Genomic DNA, 16611 nt, shown 5'->3' on the forward strand with positions numbered 1-16611 from the left:
AAACAACATCAGCTGGGGTCGATTTATTTGAAACATTGGAGCGTCTTAAAAACTATAGTTGAAACACATGCATTAAAATTCACTTATTGTAGCACAAGCAGAAAACGTTGAAATTGCGCGAAAACCAAATTTTACACAGTTTAATTTGTTTGTCCTTTATTAATGGTAAAACGTATTTTAAGTTTTATTTTTTTTTATTTACTAACGGAGCCCTTGACCTCACGATGAAACATTTAATAACGAAAGTCTCAATATCACTTTACATTAGCAAAGTATCGAGTTATTGAGCACTGTAGTTACTAGCTTTGTGTTTTATTAATGTTGTCCTTGACATGAAAAAATGGCTAATAAAATGCACATACATGTAAAGTACATTATATTAATTTGTGGAGACCGCAATACATGTGGTGTATTGGTCCATATATTAACAGACACGATATTAATCGGACTTACGAACAAGCCTTGGGACCTGGACCCCTCAATCCGCCACCGGTTCAACAGGCAGATTTACCTGCCCCTGCCGGATGCAGACGCTAGGTACCGGATGCTTAGAAACCTGGTAGCCGGTGAGGCATCCGCGATTGGGGATATGGAATGCCGGTAGTTATATGCATGTGCTCAAGCATCTTTTATCATAAACGTTTCTCAATTGTTGGTGTTAATGACAGACACAACAACAATAGCAGTTGTATACACAATAACAGCATCGCCCATGTATAATACGTTGTAGAAGACATAGCAGGAGAAATACGTTTATTTCCATATAATTGTTCGACGAACGTAGCATAAATGACTGTTGAACAATAGTTGACATATAATTACAATTAATTTGTTGTTTTTAATTCACACAAATGTTACTTCATCCTACGTGTTCTTGTGTGTGTTTGTTGTGATTTTCTGTTATGCTGATAAATACATGGGTAACGCATTCACCATCACCTAAGCAACAAAGATTTGTACAAATGCCGGGGTTAAATTATAATATATTGAGAATATCATCACTCGCATAAGACTTGCGTGTAGAAATGCAAGAATATGAATGACACCGGAATTCGACTTGAATGAATACCAGAGCCACATAATTTTCAAATATAATTTTACTCTAATAAATATATTTTAGAATCAAAATTACGAATTTTCATTTGTTTTTACTGTTGTAAATCAATAGGTCACTGGTCCATCGTCGACGCAGCCCTTTATGATTCATGATGACTTTTCGACCCCGTGTGAACCAAATGACCCTGGCGCCATGGTGATGACCTTTGACAAGGCTGCCCACAACAAATTATTACTACCTGAAATGACGGCTGTATGTATACATATTTTTCGCAAAAATCTTAGATCAATTTGCTTCGTTTAGGGCATTTTTGTCCGCAACCTTACTTAGGAATTCCATTGTTGTTCGTTTAACATCAACTGTACAATATATTCCGTAGATTTCCCATAAAAATAGTAATTTACACGTATTTGAATTACAGGCCGACTTATGGGACAGTGTAGACACTATCAAACCAAGTGTAACTGAAGACGAGGTTCAGAAGTTCTAAGCCTTTTAGCAGACGGTCGGCTTCCGAGATTTCAGCGTGGACCTTTATGTATAGCACTCGTGCATAGAAAATACAGTATTTACTTCATTCAGTACTTTTTCTATTTACAATACGTAACAAGTAAATGACAGATATTAGTACAATGTTTTGTTTAGTTTTTCCACCTTTGAGTCACATTGATGTTTTAAATATAAGGATAATGAAGACAGACATTGAACAAGTTGGATTCTTTATTTTCGTTTCAAGATTGTGTCCATGCATAGTTGTACAATGTCGAAGTAAATATACTAGCTAATTATCACTTACTTATTAACATGTACTAAGTCAAAATATTTTACTATTCATACAGCAATCTAATACCTACACAGCAAGTATGTAAAAATAGTTTGTCACAAGACTAATAGCATGTTTGTGGGAAAAGACAAATGGTGGTTATTAGATAGGAGTTATTGTAAGGGAAAGGTGGACACAACTTGTTGTTTCCTGTCTTTAATTTGATTCGAGAACAAATTGATAAACCTGGTATGAAGTGTCATGCAGGGTCTTGATATAAAGTATACATGTATGAAGTTTACTTAAAATGTCTAAAATCAGTCATAAGTCATTGAGCAACAAGTTAAAAAAAAGAAGTTTGAAGTTTGAGGCTTTAGAAAAACATGAAAATTAGTTATGGGCAAATATACAGATTACTTCATGGAACAGGTAAACATATTGAAACCCCTAAGTAATAACATTCCTTACAAACTCTTCCAGAATGTCTGCGCTGACACTTAAACATTACAGCATGGACTACTACATTTATATACATTAATTTATTGTTATGAATTGTTTTATTTCACACGTACGAAACAAAATGTTCAACATTGAAAAGTGGTTTAAGGCATTTAATATTCTAGCATAATATAAACTCAAACAATAGCCATGGTCATAAATGCAAGTCTGGCTAATATAATACAAGCACAGGTAATGTAACAAATGACGGTGAATCCTGTTGGTACTGTTTGAAAAACATATATGTACATTATCGACAATGTGAGAAAATATTTTGAAAAGATAATTTTTCACATGATAATAATACAAACTACTTTCATGTACCACATGATAATAATACAAACTATTTACATGCACATATGATTAAGATTTATACAATGATTCAGAAAGAATATGGGCAGCGCTCTGTGAAAGGGGACTTAATGCATGTCCACACAGGCTAATCAGGGACAACACTTTCTGCCCAAACGGGATTTTTGCTAAGAGACTTTCTTTAAACAGAAAATATTATAAAAGCAGAAAATGTCATCCCTGATTAGCCTGTGCAGACTGCATGCAGTATACCCCCCTTTCACAGAGCATGGCTCATATATATATAGGCAAGACTTCAATGCTGGATTGTATACTGAATATCAATCTTTAATGACTACACATTAAAAGCAATTGGTTGCTTACAGGGAGTCAAAGGTAAAGAAACTGAAAAAAGTAACTATACCACTCAAAATACCAATTATATCTGAAACTAGAGAGAAAATTCTATTGTAGAATACAATTAATCTATTTGAAATTCTCACTGAACCACACATAGCTGTCACATAGGTTCACCAGTCTGATAACACAAAATTTGATTTGATATTCACATTTACATACATCAACTGCATTAATATAAATACATTTACAAGTTAAATAACATCAAAACTAACACAATAATCGAGAGTTGCATACAACACTATAAACAACAATATAGAACTATGCCTGCACTTTTTTTTTTTTTTTTTTTTTTTTAATTTTAAATTTAGTCAGGCTTGTATGTGCACTACAAAATTCAACAATTTATTACATGAACAACAATAAATAATGAGACCACAGCTTTTGCAAATGTTACTCTAACATTGTATCACATTTATATTTTTATCACAGGGATATCACTTTTATTAATCACAATTAAAGGAATAGGCAAAACATGTTTGTGTTATATTGATAAAAAGTCCTTGGTGTGATGAATTAGAATATCTAGAAGAAGGACTACTATTTTTTTGTGTGTTTTTGCGTATAAATTTATTTGAAGTTTTAAGTATGCATTATACGACTCCATGCTTATAATGTTTCTCATTTGATTTATTACCATTTCACATTAATAGCTAATTCAATATGCAATTAATAACAGTTATGTCTACAGTTACGATTAAGAAACTCCTGTCCAAAAATCAGTTAGGCATTAAAAAACGACACTATACATTTTCTGATATTTTAAAATTCCATTCAAATTGTTCCATTCTTATTTCATCCTAAGATTTTTTTATACGATTCTTGATGGTTGAAGATTAACTAAGGGAGGTCAAATGTGTTGATCTACACTCTGCTGACAGTTGCAGTATAAGATTGTCTCCCTTGGAGCTCTGGAACTTCACTACATCTGTAAACCTTCCTGGGCGTGTTGGCTGGAACTCTATTGGCAATCGTAAATACTTCTTCTTCCTGATCACAAACAATACTCAAACATGATAGAGTATGATCCCTTTGTTTTCTTTTGTTATATACTGACCATTAAACATGGGTTGGAATCGTTCTCATGCACAAAATCATTATCAGATTAGAACAGAGAAGAGTTTTGTTGTGATATGGAGAAAACAAAACTTGAATCTAATCAACACAAAGAGAGGAAAGTGCCATTTTCTGTATCTTGAAGCATTTAATAAATACAGAAAAGTGACACCTTTATATTGAAGAGTGGTTTAGAGGAAAGTGCCCCCTACTGTATCTTTAAGCATTTAATAAATATAGGAAAGTGCCACCTTTATATTGAAGAGTGGTTTAGAGGAAAGAGCCACATACTGTATCTTGAAGCTGGAGTGGTTGACGTGGAAGGGGGGCTGGGGTGCAGTGACCTCCACTTTCACGTCCTCCATATGGTTGTTCTTCAGCTCCAGCCTCAGCATGCTCCGGTTGCCTCGCTCCATGCACGGGAACTCCATGAGCTCCTGGCCCAGGCGCAGGCTGTATTTGTTGCTAGGCAGCCTGCGTTACATTTGCAGGTGAGTAAAGAGCTGTCCCAGATAAGCCTGTGCACACTGTAAAGGCTAATATGGGACGACACTTTACACAAAGGCATTTAGCCCAGTTAGCTCAGAATAAGGCTTATGTGAATAATATAATTTACAGATTGTAGATCTGTAGTCAGTAAATATCTCTTAAACAAAACAAGAAACCTTCGGAGACGGGTGATGCTCCCCAAAGTTGTTTTTTTCACAATATTGCACTATATATTCAGATAAAAGGAAGCGTCTTGAGGGCACAGTAGTTGGGGGGACAATAATTTTTTTATAGAAAATTTCAAAGGGCCATAACTCTGTGAAAAATCATCCGACCAGAACCCGCTGATAATATGCACATCTCCTCTTGGTAGTGAAGCTTCCCATACAGTTTCATTGAATTTCGGTCATTAGTTGCTGAGAAAAAGCCCGGACAAAAATTTTGCACGGACGGACACAGGCATGGACAGACGAAGCAGCGACTATATGCTCCCCCCAAAATAAATTTTGGGAGAGCATAAAAAGTGAGCATATACTTCAGTTTTCTTTATGTTATAAAAAAAAAATATACATATTGTTCAGGAATTTTTGACGCTTGAAAAAAGAAAAACAACAACAGCAAGCAAGCAGCCATGATGGCATAATAGTATTTATTGGAGTTTAAGTAGTAAAATAATTATGCAATTTCTAGCTTGTTTGTTTTACTTCATAAGGCAAGTTTTTATTTGTGCCAAGGTATGGTCAAGACAAACATTCCAACTACATTTCGTCATAATTATCTAGCAAAAAAAGGAATTCAGATAAAAATGTTTAAAGTTTAACCTAGTAACCTGCCTTTAGATGCCACTTGAATTTCTACCTTGCCTAAATATTGTCAATATTAACGTTCTGACCAAGTTTCATTTAAATTTAGACAAACCTATGGCTTCTAGAGTGGTAACAAGCTAAAAATGGATGTACAGACCAACTGACAGAGACTGACACAAACAGCTCACATCATGTTGTAATCCAGTGGGCGAAACATGTGTGAATATGAGACACACTTCAGATCACTTATATTGTGGTATATGTTATTTTACTTTCAAATTCAATTAGCACTCACTTTGGCAAGAGATTCTCAACATCACTCTTTCCTCGAGGGGTTTCTGTATCATCTTCCTGGCCCTATAACAGAACATAACCATAAATATGAGTTTTTTTATTATCTTCCTGGTCCTATAACAGAACATTAATACAATCTCACATACATTTAGAAAGCTGGTATGAAGAAAAATTCCAATTTCAGAACAATTTAGACAGAACTAACATTGCCGGAAAACCCTGTCTTTACATATAAGCTTTTTACCCATCTTTAATGTTTAATGTGATACAATAAGTAGGACATATCAATTGTCTATCTTTCCTAACATGTCCAAGGGTAAGTTAGGAATGGTGAACCTCTGCCAAACTGTACAAAATATATGATTATTGTTCACACAAACAACAAATACCGGTAGTTTTTGTCCCAAACAGACCAAGAGAGAAATAAGTGGTTGGTATGTACACAAGGACAGAGTCAAATAAATACGAGGTTTACAATGAAAACCTTTAAGAAATAACCTTAACCTTTAAAAATGTATAGTATTTTCACTCATACTGAAACAGTTTTTGTCTGAGACAGGCCAAGAAAGCAATATGAGGTTGGTATTAACATAAGCACAGAATCAATCAATTATGTGGTTTACAATAAAGAATTAAACAACCCACAAGTACATGAGTGCTACCGTGCATACCTCTCCAGTAAGGTGCACCATTATGTAGTCCTGGTGCTGGGGGTGTTGGGTGGTGGAGGTAGACTTGCTAAGGCCCGCATTACTGCTGGTCTGGAGGTCCCAGTACTGGGTGAACGTGCCCGCAGACTGAGGCATGAACTGTACAGTCAGCTGTGAAACAGCAACCAGAAACCATCTTACACATTTCCTGCTACACACATACTTAGTATGAGCCATGCTTCATAAAAAAGGGGGTTTAACCCTTTGCATGCTGGGAAATTTGTCGTCTGCTAAAATGTCGTCTGCTGAATTTCTAAAATAAGCATTTTCTTCGATTTTTTTCAAACAATACTATCAGAATAGCAAACAGTTTGGATCCAGATGAGACGCCACATCCTGTGGCATCTCATCTGGATCCAAACTGTTTGCAAAGGCCTTCAAAATTCGGTTCCCGCACTGAAAGAGTTAATGCATGTGCGCTAAGTGTCATCCCAGATAAGCCTGTGCAGTCCACACAGGCTAATCAGGCACGGAACTTTTCGCCTATACTGGATTTTTGCTTAGAAGAGACTTTCTTGAAACGAAAAATATCATAAAAGCCGAAAGTGTTGTCCCAGATTAGCCTATGCGGACTGCACAGGCTAATCCGGGACGAAACTACACACAGGCATTTAACCCCCTTTTTCACAGAACACAACCCAAATATATTCCTTGTTTTCACAAGATAATTGCTTCTAATGAAATTCATTTTATTAAAATGTATTCTTATTATACCTCACTTTTATTCACAAAGCTAAACTCTCAAAGGCCATCGTGACATAGAAATACTGTCAGATCCAGCGGGAAAAAATTTACTGTCCAAAAAATACTGTTGCCAGCTCAAACAATACTGTCGCCCCCTACCTTAGCAATCATGTGCGGAATGGTAAAAAATTATACTGTCCCATTCGCACATGCGCAGTACACAATTTTGCATTTCCGTTGTAAACAAATGACCAAATCTGTCAATCTGATGTAAATTGCCACACAAAAAAGTCTTATCAAGATCTAGTGAGCTACACGCAGCGCAAATTGTTCATGTTTGAAAAGTTTTTTTGGTACAATAAAATAAATATTACATGTCTGACAGGGTGACAGTAAATTTGTCAACTTTTGGAAAAATACTGTCAACCAAGGTTTATTTCATCAAGCTAAAAAATCTAAGGTTACCCTGTCAGATATGTAATATTTATATAATATACAGCCATTCATAACATGAACTGTCAGCTTTGGAACAAAGACAAGGAACAATCATACACACTCAAATGTGCATGAGTCAAGCTCTGGGAAAACTGAGCTTAATCAACATGCATTGTGTTGTAACAGATAAGCCTGTCCAGTTCACACAGGCTAATCAGGGGTTACATGTTACCCTTTAAAGGAATTTTTGGCTTACAGGAATTCCCATCTAAACACTCATACAGTATAGTCATAAAGTCCTGTCCCTTATTAGCCTGTGCAGACTGCAGCGGCTAATCTGGAAAGACACTGTACCCACATGCATTAAGTTCCATTTTCTCAGAGCCGGTCTCAAATGTAAATATGTAAACACAAGTTATAGGCCTCCAGATGGTACTTATTATTAAAAACTACTGTAAAAGATGACTTACAACACATGGCCTCATATAACATTATATTTCCACGAGAAAAAACCACAACAATATTCAACATTTTTCAATAAGTTGGATGGAAAACTTTACAGTATAAACGATAACCACCTACTGAAAAACGTTCACAAACATCACTTAAATGACAAATGCTTTACTTTTTTCCTCACAGATAATTTTAGAGATCTTTATATCACATATATAAAGGTCAAAGGTTTATGTACAGCAATCACCATTTACCACCATTTACAAATTTAAACTGGTACATTGGCAAGAGTAAATAAACCAATTGTTTCATGCTTTATGAGCAATAAAGAACTATCAAATAATATACAACAAATTAATTCATCATTAACATATCTGTAAAATTTGATAGCAAATACAGGTACCTGCAGGGTTTCTTTGGCGTTCAGTTTCCCAAACTGCTTGGTGAAGTCAAACACCTTGTAGGACACTCTGAACACATCTTTACTTGACTCTGTCTTCTACAACAATGCAACAGGATCCCTCTTACTTATGGATATTTACTTTAGTAATACAGCATGGTTCCAATGACAAGTAATCAAATAAAGTAATTGACTACTAATCAAATGTTGTCTATTGATTTCACATTCAATGATTGTGTAAAATGGTTAAAATTTTGGTGCAACACTAACATTGTTGTAAATTCTCACAAAAAGCATAAGGAAAGTAACCAGACTAAATGTCCATGCATCACAACAAACAATTCCAACAAAGAAATACAAGAAACCGTCGGAGACAGGTGATGCTCTTTTTTTTTGTCAAAATATTGCACTATATATTCAGATAAAAGGAAACGTCTTGAGGGCCCAGTAGTTGGAGGGACAAGAATTTTTTATATAAAATTTCAAAGGGCCATAACTCTGTGAAAAATCATCCAACCAGAACCCGCTGATAATATGCACATCTCCTCTAGTAGTGAAGCTTTCCATAAAATTTCATTGAATTCCAGTCATTAGTTGCTGAGAAATAGCCCGGACAAGAATTGCACTATATGTACAGTTATTTAAACATTTCAAAGGACCATAACTCTGTGAAAAATCATCCGACCAGAACCCGCTGATAATATGCACATCTCCTCTTGGTAGCTAAGCTTCCTATAAAGTTTCATTGAATTCTGGTCATTAGTTGCTGAGAAAAAGCCTACATGGAAGCGGCGACTATATGCTCCCCACAAATTATTTTGGGAAGCATAATAAAACTAACACATTTTAAACAAGAGCACCGCATAAAGTGTGCCACGCTAGGCTGCGAAAGCTTGTCAGAATGTTTTTTTCTTTAGAGGTCACACTGACTTTGACCTATGACCTAGTGACCCAACAAGAGATGTGTTCGTAAGAAACACAATGCCCCCTACTGCGCCACTTTGAAATAAAATTTCTATTTATCATTTGGCAGATATAGAAATCATCTCCCTTTAGAGCTTATTACTTCCCTTGGATTTTGTCCAGGGGGGGGGGGGGGGGGGGGTCTGTAGACAGTCAAAAATGACCAAGTCAGACATCACTGACAACCAAGGCCTGTGGTTTATCAAACAGATCATAGCCAGAGTTCATCGTGTATCTATGGACATAAGTCCACAGGTATGTAATGAACAGTACTATTAACAACTAAGTACACAAAAGAAATGATAATTATATCATTTAAAAAAAAAACCTTTGTTAAATCAATCATTTTAGTTATAAATAATCAAAATAATAAATCTGTACAGTAACTGTGAAAAGCACTTCAATTCTTCGTAAGGAAATATATGATATGAGATTTATAATTATATAAATTACTTCCCTTGAAAATAATTGTCTCTAACAAATCTTTATTTTTAGTAGCAAATAATTAAAAGCCACCACCGTGACTGTAGATTCACCACTCAAAATGTGCAGCTCCACATGCATACCAAATATATAAAGTGGCTATGTTCAATATTGAATAATTATCTCCCTTTAAAGCTTATTACTTCCCTTAAATGTGTATTTTTTACCGTAGACCTTGAAGGATGACCTTGAAGTTGACCTTTTACCACAATGTGTTTGACAGAAACAATGCCGCCTACTGCGGCGCTTTGATTTTTTAACAAAAATATATACGTGGGCAGGTCAGATAACTATGTCCATTTAAAGCTTATTACTTCCCTTGACTTTGTTTTTTGACCCTAGACCTTAAAGGATGATGTTCACCTTGAAATTATACCACTCAAAATGTGCAGCTCCATGAGATACACATGCATGCCAAATATCAAGTTGCTATCTTCAATATTTAAAAAGTTATGGCCAATGTTAAGGTTTTAGCACGACGCCTACGGCGGACAGCACACAACGAGCTGGCTATGACAATAGCTCGGGTTTTCTCTGAAAACAGCCGAGCTAACAATATATTACAGATATACCACAAAGAACACAATGGAAAAAGCAGCCTACCCTCTTCATATACAGCGGTGCAAATGACGAGAACAGCCATCTCAAGGTCTCCGGCCCGATGTTTGATATGTCAATGGTCTGCTCAGAACACTTGCCGATCCTCGTCGACGGAAACTGGACAGACGTCCTGGACACTTCGAGGTGGCCCAGTCGATTGGTTCCCACGCTGGACAGGTTAACATTGCTACTAATAGGAACCAGACTGCGGTTGTCCTTCTCTGGAATGTCTTGATTGGTTGCACTGGCATCTTGTTTCACCTCGACTAGGATGCTCTGAAATATGCAGGCTGAGTTGACTTGAATGCTCTGAAATATGCAGGCTGATTTGAGCCTCATTCTGGGACAAATGCCCTTAATGTGTGTGTGTTCATTCTCCACAGTTCAAGCCTGTGAAGACTGCGCAAGCTAATCTGGGAATACACTTAACCCACATGCATTAAACCCCATTTTTTCAGAGCCAGGCTCACTTTATGTCAAATTCCCTGATATATTTCACACCTGTAAGTGAAGTAGCTTTGATATAAAATGTAAAATAGTTTTCATATTATTCTAGAATATGAAACAACTCTAATAGATCTTTAAAGAAGTTTCAAATAACATTTGACACTGCAATACATAATTTATTTTGCAGAGAAAAAGTTGAATGTGATATTTAGAATTAAATAGTTTGACAAACAAAAACTACAATATAGTCTTAGTAATCACACTTTTTTCTCATATACCATATTTAGAACTTAATGTACAATAGCGGAATACATATGGGTCATGCTCTGTGAAAAGGGTGTTTAATGCATGTGTATCAAGTGTTGTCCCAGATTAGCCTGTGCAATCCACACATTGCTAATCAGGGACAACATGTTCGGCATAAACTGTATTTTTGCTACGAAGAGACTTTCTTGAAACGAAAAATATCATAAAAGCGGATAGTGTCATCCCTGATTAGCGGACTGTACAGGCTAATCTGGGACGACACTTTACGCACATGATTTAAACCCCTTTTCACAGAGCATGGCTCATATGTAATTCACATAAATTAGTTGCATTAAGCCATTTAAATGAACACAACCATAACGTGCTAACCAGGATTGCCACCAACCTGATGAAATAAAATTCCCTGACTTTTCACTGACTTTTCCCTGACCAAATCTTGGTTTTCACTGACTGATTTCGCAACATATTCGGCCTCCTCCTCCCCATACAGCCGACCAAATCCACCAATTTAATGTTTATTTTATTCTTTAACATAAAATATTTAACAAATAACAAAGCAGTACTACTGGTACACTTAACTATGCATGCTGCAAGGTTATATAGTAAATACCACAAAACCAAAGATAAAAAAGTTATGCATGTACAACCACCACATTTTATGATTATGTCTCAAAATCTATGAACAAAACATTTGTCTATAGATAGATACATGTAATAAATACATAAATAAGCAAAGTAAGTAAAGCTCTTTCATGGCTGCTGTCATCTCTAATGATTCTGCAAAGCATAAAATATAGAATTAATAAGCTCTGGGTAAGGGTTGCAAATCCTTTAAGCCTTCAAGGATACAAAAAATTATTCAAAGATAAATTTACAGTTTTAAACATGCTTTACACATGTTAATCTTTTATGTACATAGAAATAGTCAAAACATTTCAAATAAAAAATAAACTATTGAATCTACAAATGATACCTGATGACTGCCATAGCCACTAAATAACTTGTGCATCAACCCAAAATTTTATTTTTCCCTGACTTTCCTGAAATTTCATTTTTCGCTGACCATTTTTTAAATTCCCGGACTTTTCACTGATTTTGAAAAAAAATCAACTTTCCCTGACTTTTCAAGTTAAGTGGCAACCCTGCTAACTGTGCAGATACAGCAAATCCCCAATGATATCCATTAGCCCTGAGACAATGTCAGTTAAACTTCCAGAGGTCAGTGAACATTAAAAGATTGGGCTAGTAATAATTACAAGACCTTGTGACAAGTAGCAGACTTGGGACCTTTGCACAGACTCTCCATGTGTAGTACACATACCTCTGTCTGCCTGTCAACTGACACAATTATCTGACCCGACCAAGGTGGACTCTGGGTGGTTACTGTGGTTGGGTACACACGGATGCACTGGTTCTCTCTTAAATGAACAAATGATAGGAAATACATTTTTTATAAATCAAGTTACATTCATGGTACCTTCAGGGGTCTAACAAGGAAATATTTGAATCAAAATAAAACAACAACAACATAAGTATGAACAAGAAAATTATTAACTAAAAGAAGACAACGACAGGGAAGGAACACAATCATTAATTTCATTAGTAATAAATCAACAAATTAATTATCTCAAACACTGCTCATGGAGTGCTTTTAATGCCAATTCCACAATAAGTGGACATGCAAGCAAAAGCTATGAAAAGTATTTCTTGCAGTTTTTACTAAAAAATACTGACAAAATTTGTCTGAAAAATAGATATTGCGGATTTTTGGTTAAATATTCCCAAGTGCTGCAGGTTCCAAACTGTTCCCCCGGTGTACAAACCTTGGCAAGATTGTTCCACTGCCAGGAGTCAATGACAGGTTTCCACCTGGCCAGAACATTTCAAACCTGCAAAAGTAAGTACATCCTTCAGTCACCATTTTTCCCCCACCATTTTGGGAATTAGGCCGGATCCCTTTGGATTGGAAAAAATTGCGGCATTTTGACTTTAAGTGGGAAATTATTGTTGTTGTTGTTTTGCTAAAATGTGCTTCAAAATTTGGAATACAAGTGTTTTCAGTATTTAATTTACTAAGGTTGATCTTAAATAGATGGGAGATAAACAAATTATTCAGATCTTTTTCTTTTTTTTTAGGGGGGGGGGGGGGGGGGTGGCCTTCCATTGGGAATTTTTACCTCCCATTTAGGAAAATTATATACTTTTTCCCATTGGGAATATGTCCGAGTACCAGACAGATTTTGAATGACCCCCCCCCCACTTCAGTCCATGTCTGAGTACCCATGTAAAGTGGTTGTAGGATAAACTATCCATGTTTCACAAATACACTTACATTTCCATGTCTTAATTTATTAATCTATTTACTAACCTTCACACATAAATGTTGATAAAGGTACTGCTTTTGATATCACAAACAAGTAATACCTTATTCCCACGGAATTGTGATTGTAGATGTAAAACGTCTCAAATTCTTGACCTATAAAGATGAACGAAATAAGCTGTAAACATTAATAATCAAATGCTAAATGGTCATACACATCAGAAAGAACGAAAAATTACAAAGTTGAAAAATAATTAAGTTCACTGTGGGGTAGTGGATATGGTGTCTGCCTGGCAACCAGGAGATCTCCCCCAAAGACACCAAGTACTGGTTCTACCCAGAAAACAGAATCGAGAGCAGTTCAATAAACCTAAGGTTTTGCTGCAATCGAGCTCATATAAATAGGTTTAAATTAAACTGAAAAATAATGCACAAGGTAGTGGCACCTCTGTTTGAGCAGTAAATGACTAGTTTTGATGGCTTCACGGACCAGCCCCCTATCCTCTCTACCACTGAGGACTCAGTACCATGGGAAAACCTGAAATGGAAAAAGCAAAAATAAAGCTCTTTTAAGAGACTAGCACTAAATACATAAATACATCTTTTCAATCCATTAATATCGGCCCTTATAGCTTACTTTCATGTATATATAGAGAAATTGAGTGCTTTTCAGTGCTTTTCGGTGAGACTAGGGGTGAACACCATGTCAGACACGCTTGACAATTTGGCTTCATACATGTGCATAAAGGTTTGCCAGATTAGCCTGTCACAGGCTGTGCAATTCCCATCAGGGATCACCTTTTCAGCCTTAACTGGAGTTTTGTTTTAGCAGATACTTCCTTAAAACACTTCTATAAAAGTGGTAACTGTCGTCCCTTATTAGCCTTGTTACTTGCATGCATTAAGCCCAGTTTTCCCCTAACTTTGAAATACCAGTACCAAACTATTTATGTAACAGATACTATGCATTTATAAGAAATAAGAACACAGTTTGAGGCCATTTGATCACAGTCTGTTTGGGTGTAAAAACATCCCAATACTTGGGCTTGGTTAAGTGTTTAGTGTAATTTAACCTAATCTTTATTTGAACCCTTAAATACTGTTCTTGGAAACAACACATCTACTCTGCAGTCAATTATTCAATATGCCTACCAGCATATGTGGGACAGAAGAATGAGGGTTGAATCTGCATTCACAACATTTTCCTTCTTTCAATATCAGGGCAGTTATAAGTTGTTATCCCTTAAGAAACTTCTGTTCAAATCCTGCAGTTTTGTTACCTCCTCAAGCTGACAAAAAAAATTATATTTTTTAAATTTTCCTGCCATGAAAAAGTTCCACCTAAATGCAAAAAAAACTGCCTTATTTTGACTGAAAGGCCCAATCTTGGAGATAGAAAAAGAAAAAGAAGCAGTCACCTTTCAGTCATGTCGTCGCTGGTGGTGCTGAAACGACTGCTGAGATCTGTCGCTATCTCTGAGAAGTATGAAGGCCTGTAAGGACGGACAGAGCGCAGGGGGGTGGTTGTGGTGGGTGTGCCACTAGCGGCAAAACCTCGAACCAGACCCACTATCAACTTGGACCTGAATTAAGGCAAACAAAACATTAACTACAACTCCTTTGAATTCAATGTTCCATGTTCATTGTTTAGCTGAAGTCCTGATTCAAATGAGTGTACAATCAATGTTTTTTAATGTGAAATGCAAAGTTAACAAATATCAATATTTGTTTGTGAACAGCGAGTTTAACCAAAAATTATTTTGATGCAAATCAGACACGCCAGCTGATGAGTAGTACTTGTGTAACAATTGATTGCTATTACATTTACATAAATTCAAATATTTTTGGGGACAGGTTGGAGATATTTTGTTGGTAATTTATATAATCCAAGAACTTTTCTTGATCAATATAATTGAAATGATGAAAATGAGTTACATGAAATACTCTCGAACATTGAATACCCTCTAATTTCTAAATCATTATCCCCATCCTTTTTGCAAAGCGTGGGGATATTGTGGTTATCTCTGCCGTCAGTCCGTCTGTCTGTCTGTCCTAGCCACTATCTCCTCATTCACTATTAGCACTAGAGCCTTGAAACTTACACACATGGTAGCTATGAGCATATGAGCGACCCTGCACTATTTGGAATTTTGATCTGACCCCTGGGTCAAAAGGTATGGGGGTTGGGGTGGGGCAGGGTCAGAAATTTTTACTCATTTTTTTAGGTTATTTTACTATAATTTCTTCACCGCCTGTCTTCAAATTGATACTGAACCTCTCTTATGACAAACCGGTCAATCTCAACTATGCATGGCCCCATTACCAACCCTGGGGCTCCCCGCCCACATAGGCCATGCCCACCCAAAGTTGCCTTTTACTATAATTTCTTCCTGTCTACACTGATTCACTTCAAATTGATACTGAACTTCTCCTATGACAATACAGTCAATCTAAGCTATGCATTTCCCCATTACCAACCCTGGGGTCCCCTGCCCACATAGGCCACGCCCACCCAAAATTGCCTTTTACTATAATTTCTTCATTTCTACACCGATTCACTTCAAATTGATACTGAACTTCTCTTATGACAATACGGTCAATCTCAACTATGCATGGCCCCATTACCAACCCTGGGGCGCCCCGCCCACATAAGCCACGTCCACCCAAAATTGCTATTTACTATAATTTTTATGCCCCCGGATCGATAGATCGGGGGCATATTGTCTTTGGCCTGTCTTTCTTTCTTTCTGTCTGTAATTCTGTCCCAAAACTTTATTGTCCAGTAAAGTTTTGCAATAACTTTTTCAATATTGAACATAGCAACTTGATATTTGGCATGCATGTGCATCTCATGGAGCTGCACATTTTGAGTGGTGAAAGGTCAAGGTCATCCTTCAAGGTCAAAGGTTAAAAAGTTCCGTCCCAAAACAATACGGTACAGTAAAGTTATGCAATAACTTTTTAAATTTTGAACATAGCAACTTCATATTTGGCATGCATGTGTACCTCATGGAGCTGCACATTTTGAGTGGTGAAAGGTCATCCTTCAAGGTCAAATAAAAAGTTTTTTTTTAAACTTTAAATACATAAGTTAACCTGATCCAGTGTAAAAAATATAACATATTGCATAAGTAAATTATCTGTTGCCTTGTATTTGTTTTAAACAACAAAATATGTT

The 16611-nt window shown here is 36.2% G+C and overlaps 1 protein-coding gene and 1 long non-coding RNA gene across 3 annotated transcripts in view; one reads left to right on the forward strand and one right to left on the reverse strand.

The window, feature by feature from the left end:
- Nucleotides 1-993: 993 nt before the first annotated feature.
- LOC127854420 (uncharacterized) lies at nt 994-1860 on the forward strand. Its single transcript, XR_008037040.1, has 2 exons — nt 994-1309; nt 1479-1860. It is a non-coding gene; the product is annotated as an uncharacterized LOC127854420 (long non-coding RNA).
- LOC127854413 (centrosomal protein of 192 kDa-like) overlaps nt 1760-16611 on the reverse strand; it is a 41658-nt gene continuing 26806 nt past the window's right edge. For both annotated transcript variants that reach the window (XM_052389433.1, XM_052389434.1), the window contains 11 exons: nt 14852-15016; nt 13880-13971; nt 13538-13589; nt 12937-13002; nt 12435-12531; nt 10403-10675; nt 8357-8452; nt 6343-6492; nt 5673-5734; nt 4374-4556; nt 1760-4016 (listed from right to left, as the gene is read on the reverse strand). In XM_052389433.1, coding sequence (XP_052245393.1) covers nt 3863-4016; nt 4374-4556; nt 5673-5734; nt 6343-6492; nt 8357-8452; nt 10403-10675; nt 12435-12531; nt 12937-13002; nt 13538-13589; nt 13880-13971; nt 14852-15016 — 1390 coding nt within the window. In that variant the 3' untranslated portion in view covers nt 1760-3862. The remainder of the gene's footprint in view (nt 4017-4373; nt 4557-5672; nt 5735-6342; nt 6493-8356; nt 8453-10402; nt 10676-12434; nt 12532-12936; nt 13003-13537; nt 13590-13879; nt 13972-14851; nt 15017-16611) is intronic.

Source organism: Dreissena polymorpha, chromosome 13 (assembly GCF_020536995.1).
Source record: "Dreissena polymorpha isolate Duluth1 chromosome 13, UMN_Dpol_1.0, whole genome shotgun sequence".
NCBI classification, from domain to species: domain Eukaryota; kingdom Metazoa; phylum Mollusca; class Bivalvia; order Myida; family Dreissenidae; genus Dreissena; species Dreissena polymorpha.